The 6,741-nt window shown below is 40.3% G+C and overlaps 2 protein-coding genes across 2 annotated transcripts; both read right to left on the bottom strand.

Annotated features, from left to right (window-relative positions):
• Window positions 1-3,917: 3,917 nt before the first annotated feature.
• On the bottom strand, window positions 3,918-4,415 carry LOC138365381 (carboxypeptidase B-like). The gene has a single exon (XM_069325693.1). It carries the CDS (start codon window positions 4,413-4,415, stop codon window positions 3,918-3,920), a length of 498 nt encoding a protein of 165 aa, XP_069181794.1.
• A 292-nt stretch (window positions 4,416-4,707) lies between these two features.
• Window positions 4,708-6,408, bottom strand: LOC138365380 (carboxypeptidase B-like). Its single transcript, XM_069325692.1, has 5 exons — window positions 6,340-6,408; window positions 5,864-5,962; window positions 5,569-5,713; window positions 5,110-5,304; window positions 4,708-4,940 (listed from the first exon to the last, which is right to left on the bottom strand). Exons 1-5 carry the CDS (start codon window positions 6,406-6,408, stop codon window positions 4,708-4,710), a joined length of 741 nt encoding a protein of 246 aa, XP_069181793.1.
• Between the last annotated feature and the right edge of the window lie 333 nt (window positions 6,409-6,741).

Below are 6,741 nucleotides of genomic sequence, written 5' to 3'. Positions count from 1 at the left end.
AGTAGAAGAACTCCCAGAACCCCATCAACCAGGTATCAACCAGGTATCAACCAGAGGCTCCAGTGGATAAGGGAGTATCTAAGCAATTGGAAGCAGAGAGTTACAGTGAGAGAAGAGACCTGAGATTGGCATGAAGTCCCCAGTGGATTCCCACAGGTCTCTGTACTCGGTCTTATCCTGTTTCTGATATACGTAAATGATCTCCCGGAGGGTATAGACTCATTCCTCTCAATGTTTGCTGACGACGCCAAAATTATGAGAAGGATTAAGACAGAGAAGGACTGCTTGAGGCTTCAAGAAAACCTAGACAAACTGAAGGAATGGTCGAACAAGAGGTTTGTTGGAGTTTAACCCAAGCAAATGTAATATAATGAAGATAGGTGTAGGGAGCAGGAGACCAGATACAAGGTATCATTTGGGAGATGAAATTCTTCAAGAGTCAGAGAGAGAAAAAGACTTGGGTGTTGATATCACGCCAGACCTGTCCCCTAAAGCCCATATCAAGAGGATAACATCAGCGGCATACGCCACGTTGGCAAACATAAGAACGGCATTTAGAAACTTGTGTAAGGAGTCATTCAGAACTTTGTATACCACATATGTCAGACCAATCTTGGAGTATGCAGCTCCAGCATGGAGTCCATATCTAGTCAAGCATAAGAATAAACTGGAGAAGGTTCAATGGTTTGCCACCAGACTAATACGCGAGCTAAGAGGTATGAGCTACGAGGAGTGACTACGGGAGTTAAACCTCACGTCGCTGGAAGACAGAAATGTTAGGGGGGACATGATCACCACATACAAGTTTCCCAAAAGAATTGATGGGGTAGATAAGGACATGCTATTTAACCCAAGGGGCACACTTACTAGGGGACGCAGGTGGAAATTGAGTGCCTAAATGAGCCACCGATATATTAGAAAGAACTTTTTTAGTGTCAGAGTGCTTTCCGTGTGTAATGAAGTAAGGGCGAAGAGGTAGAACGGCCTACTGACCATAGCTCGAGTGCATGGGGGAGTTGTGTAAAACCCTGGTTAGTGTCTCGGAGAGGCTGCAGGCTCTAAGTAAGTTAGGTACAACTTCTAGTGTCAACTCTTTTGACCATGTCGTAGCTCAGTCGTTTAAGGCAGCGCCTGGGATGATCTCGAACGTAGGTTCGAATCCTCATCACGGCCCTTGTGGCCGTGATGAGGATTATATTACATTACATTAGTTTTATTTTTTTTTAAACAAATACAAAAGACCATAAAGTTTATTTTTCCCCATAAGAACTCCTTAAGATTGACGTGACGAATTGGCGCTGAATTAACCCCATAAGAATTCCATGAGACCGCAGCGAGGAATTGGGCCAAAATGAAAATTCGTCAGTAAGCCTCCATCCCTACTACTAGTGGTAGCTCTTGTATTGATAGTTGGCAGTGACAGTGGTAGCTCTGGTCGTGATAATTATGTAGTATCAGTGATACTAGTACTACCCCTATCACTACCAGAGTAGTCGCTCCTATAGTGATGGTAGGGTTAGTAACAGTGACAGTGGTAGCTCTGATAGTGATGGTAGGGGGTAGTACCAATGACAGTTGTAGCTCTGGTAGTGATGGTTGGGGTAGTACCAGTGACAGTGGTTACTCTGGTAGTGATTGTAGTAATAATTAAAGTGACAAGGCCGCTCTGGTAGTCATGATAGTAGTATCAAAAGAGAGTGTTTGCAATGTGCCTGTGATATAACAATTAATATCAGCATTAACAACATTTTATATATTGCTAGACGATTGTTGGGGGACAGGAAAGCTGTCAGGTAAATCCCCGTCTTCATATTAAAAGTGGAAGCTTCTCCGCGGTCACTCCACCAGTTACTGGCCACACCCAACCGTGTCTAACCCACTCATATCATTTACTCATCAACACTGAAGAATGATGTCAGCTAGGCGGATAGTGTCAGCAAGGCGAACAGCCCGTCTGCTTTCATAACTCTCACTGTATCTCTCACTTCTAAACTTTCCCTTCACCTATGCCTCTCCATCCTCTTTACCTCGCAAAATAAAAAAAAATAATAACTGAAGAATGAGTATGAATTGTGGCATTACAAGCAATCGAGGTTTTCTCGCTTGCTTCCCTAAAATTTTTAGTTATATTCAAGGAGAATACTGGTACAATAATATACAATGCAATAATATACAGGAGAAGATGCCCATAGGGTGAGCCTTGAAGTGGGGACAGCTGAAGAGAAGTTGGTGAGAGGAAACGCTGAGGTTGAAGAGAAAGTGCCAGGGCATGACCCAGCTGCGTGTCTTAAGTCGATGCTGAAGACAACCCCACATCTGACTAGGCTGAGTCGGGCAAGGAAGGGCGGCAGTGGGCCTACTTCTTCATTCTAGGTGGTTAGACTGGCTCGAAAAGCTCCCTTTTGCATTTTTTAAACACCCTGAATAGGTCCATTAAAAGTTCTTCGTCCGTCACTGGGGATTTGTTTGGTTTGAGTTCCCTATTTCCTCAATAACATCCTCAATGGTAACAGCTAAACTAGTCAACCTATCCTCGTCCCAACACACATAGACTTGTTTGGCTGAAGGCATAGTTTTAAGTTCCTCTTTAGTAAATACAGAGATAAAATATATATTAAAAATACTACTCATCGCTTTGTCATTATCTGTTATCTGACCAATGTTAACTTTTAATGGACCTATCCTCTCACTAATCTTTGTTCGAATTAACTGAAAAAAACTTTAGGATTTGTCTTTGCTTGCCCTGCTATGGGAACTTCGTAATTTTTTTTTCCCCCGTTATCTCTGTTTTTTAAGGTGCATGTGGAGACTTTTCCAAATATTAAATATAGTAAAAAAAATTTCCCGTTATTTGGCATCAGCGTCGTAAAAAATTCATCCCTATATGTTAAGAAATGGATTTCTTACGAATTTTTTTTTAAATGCGTGCGCGAAGAGCAGCTGCCAGTAGTGGTAACACCTCCTTCATTTTGCTTCTTAGACTCCTACTGTTTGTGTGAAATATACCCTAATTATATTGTTAATATACCTGACTGAATTATGATAAAATAGAAGATAGCATATTTGTTACAAACGGCCGTTAGCAAAACCACGTTGTGAGTCATTAATTATTCTTTTTTCAAGATGCAGAGGAATGGCTTTTGCAATTGTCGATTCAAGCAATTTTCCAAAAATAGACGTTAGGCTAATTGGGCAATTGCTGGAAGAAAGGAACGCCAGAAACGCTGCGCGTGCTAGTTGCTTTACAAGACTGTAATTACCATATTTGTATCCTCACATTCCTTATGTACATTCTTGTATATGCAAAATTTAATAAATAAATAAATAAAGTGATATATCTTCTTTTTCGCAAAATGGTTCAATCCACGATTCCGGCACTGAATAGCAATATGCCAGAAATGGCCCTCATCTTTTCCCTTAAGCCACAGAATGGAAGTGAGGGAATTCGATTCTTTTTAAATGAAGAATAGTTACTGTTGGTTTGAGAAAGCAAATATTGAAATGGAAAATTTGAAACTTTCCATATACTTTATTGTAAAGGTACACTTCTACTTATGTGCAGTGGCTAAAGAAAAGATAACTTGAGCTTCAAACTAATTTTGATACACTATTATAAAGTCAAGTACATAAATACTAAACATATATTCATGTAAATAACTACAACATCAAGTGGAACATCATTATATAAAAAGACCGGTTGTTACATTAGCTAAATACCTGCCTACTGTTGTAAATTTATTTGTTAGACTTGTCTAATAGCAGTTTAAATAAAAACAGGTAGATTTTTTTATTGTTTTATTTTAGGATTTAAAATTCAGATTTAGGAATTACTTACATAAATAATGTTGGTTCCAGGAGTAACTCCTGCCTTAGTACCAACCATATGCCATATGTACCAACTATACATATGGCTGCTACTAAGGATTGGTACAGTGACCCGTGTTAGTAATATGACGGACCATGCACATGATACCGGCAGTGGTCTCCATCAGAGTGCTGCTAATATTACTCTCTGAATGAAGAAGTCCATATCTCCCTTTATAAGGGAGATCAATGGTATATATGAACCTATTCTGTGCCTCGGGTGCCAAGTCTTCAGAGGTTAGACCGTACAGTGGTCCTGATTGGCCTATCTCATAATTGATATGTCCACGAGACGTATAGCTCACGGCATGAACAAATACCATAGCCAGAACTTCGTGTTCATGGATGTTTGCTGGAGGAATGTCATTCCGCAACACAGGATAAACGATAGACTGGCCATAGCCTCGGAAAGCTATGAACAGGTCAATGCCACCCACTGTTTCCATGATTGCTTGGAGACCTCGGGTTTCTGGTTCAGTGAAGGGTGTGACGCCTTTGTAAGTCTCACTACAAGGGTCGAATGGAGTGCTGAAGCTCCATTCCAAGTCCATGTCACGGATCAGGCTCACTCCTTTGCACCCTCTATCAAGGTGGGTCTGGCGATTCTTTCTCCACAGCATAGAGTAAACAATAATGTTAGAATCATGACAATGAATTTTTTTTTAAAAACTAAAAGGTTGGTATTATTTCCCATAATAAACTGCTATATGTATTATCTCATTACTAGTCACGACTTGGGATACACACGCTTCTGGGCAATAATGTGCAGAGTGTATTGTAAAACTGCAGGGGTCTTTATGACCCCTGCAGTTTTACAATACTTCTGCACTGTGTCTTCTGTCTTCACTGTGCGAGGTTGTGTGGCATGAACACTGCACGGTGTTGCATATCGTGTACACTGTTGACTGACCTGGCACTCTCGGAGGTGAAGGAGTAATGATAGCCGTCCGGGTTGACGACAGGCACGATGTACCACTCCGTCCTCTTCAGCAGGTCTCGCCAAGAATCGTCTGTAATCAGAAGGTTCAGGATATACAGAGAGACGGCAGGAGAGATCCATTCACGAGCATGGATACCTGGAACAACGGGATAGAGATTGGGAAATAATTAGCTATTATTTTATATTGTCACTTATCATTATTAACTCTATTATCTTACTTATAATTGTTATATACGCAATATGTTATATACACTGTATTGCTAACTCTATTGGCTATTCAGGACGAACAAGCTCCTCTCTCTTACCAGCTTCGATCCAGATCTTTGTCTTGGGTTCATCGGAGAATGGATCTGTGACTTTAATCACCAGGACATGGCGCCCCTCCTCCGTGGTGGCTGCCGTTAGCACCTGCACGAAGCAGCCTCCCATTTCCTTCACCCAGTTTATGAACTTCTCGACGTCTGCCGTATTGTGGTAGACGTTCCAATCCATCGGATGTTCTGTGGGATTCGTTGGGTTATAATATAAAAAACTGTAAACCTTATGCAATATATCATTAACAACATATAGTATGAGGTATTAAAATCTATTGTTCTAGTTTTGTTTAAATTTATGACAATAAGAAAGAGGATTTCCACAGTTTCTTAGCAAACATCTTACATATACGTGAAATATATGGACAGTGTAAATTCTACTAAATCAATCAAATTTATTTATATTCTCAATCATATGCAAATTGGGTATTTGAGCGAGCATGTATTTACCTCTGTTGTTTTTGGTTGTCTCCATAAAAATCCGCTCCTGCTGCACCAGACTCATCACATCCTCCACCTCCACCCAGTACCTCATCTCTGAGGACTCCAGCACCTGCTGTACCAACGTACTCCTACAGGTCGAGCTTACCAGAATCTACAAAGATGACGCATGATTATGAGTGGCCCTCCAATATACTATAAATTACAAAACCACACACATGAAAATGAAGCAACGACAACGTTTCGGCCAAGTATATACACAATTCATGCAAGAAAGTTGTCTGACAGCAAACAGTTCACTTACCTGGGCGTGGGTTGTATTGTCGCCCCAAATATCGAAGTAACCGCCGTTTTCTAGTTCCCGGATCACATCGTTATTTTTTAACACGTCAACACTCCACATCTGTCCACAAACAACATGTTAGATGAAACCTCTACATTTTTGTGGTATTGTGTGCCACAACCCACCACAGTTCCCGACTTCACGGGTACCTATATACTGTTAGATACAAATCTAACTGATGTTAGACAAATCCCAAAGGTTTTCATATAAAAGAAAGATTAATCAATTTACATGGAAATATATGTCTGCTGAGACTGATGGATGCCCACTACTCTCGTAAAAGAAAAGTAAACTTCAGTATGCATTTAAAATTGTTTCGCATAAATAATGCCTTACGTTGTTGAAAGAATGACACTTAAAATTCAAAACCAATAGACACTATTAATGGCGTAAATCACGAAGTAATTACCACGAGATAAATAATGAAAGAAACTCACCTGAATGCTTGCATCGCCCTGGACGAGCGTAGCCAAACACAGGCAAAACACAGGCAAAACAGGCAGCATCTTGGAATACAACAAGCACTGCGGAGACACAAGTACTTAAACCTTTAATCCTTGGTGACACTAAGACACAGAAGCACAAGATGCGAGATTATGCTTCCAGTCGCAGCTTATATTGGCCGGTAAAGGTGAGATTGTAGGGACAGGTGTAATTGGTCCTGCTAGAGTAACGGGTAACATGATTAAAGTATTCAATTTACTGAGAGGGGTATAACAAAAGGAATATAAAAAAGCTGTAAATATAAGAGCAGTTAGTAAATTGGATAAAGTTTGATTTAGAAAATACCTGGGTAAATAGTGGTTTAGAAATGTGATAGTAGATTTCAGGAAAAAATT

This window comes from Procambarus clarkii, chromosome 16 (assembly GCF_040958095.1).
Source record: "Procambarus clarkii isolate CNS0578487 chromosome 16, FALCON_Pclarkii_2.0, whole genome shotgun sequence".
In the NCBI taxonomy this organism is placed as follows: Eukaryota; Metazoa; Arthropoda; class Malacostraca; order Decapoda; family Cambaridae; genus Procambarus; species Procambarus clarkii.
The sequence above is the reverse complement of the archived record's forward strand: the minus strand, read 5'-3'. Positions and strand labels throughout refer to the sequence as shown.

Coding starts and splice junctions, on each gene's coding strand:
- LOC138365381 (XM_069325693.1), bottom strand. CDS start 4,415: ATGGACTTGGAATGGAGCTTCAGCACTCCATTCGACCCTTGTAGTGAG.
- LOC138365380 (XM_069325692.1), bottom strand. CDS start 6,408: ATGCTGCCTGTTTTGCCTGTGTTTTGCCTGTGTTTGGCTACGCTCGTC. Junction 5,963..6,339: donor AGGGCGATGCAAGCATTCAG/GTGAGTTTCTTT, acceptor GTTTGTGGACAG/ATGTGGAGTGTTGACGTGTT. Junction 5,714..5,863: donor ACAATACAACCCACGCCCAG/GTAAGTGAACTG, acceptor TCATCTTTGTAG/ATTCTGGTAAGCTCGACCTG.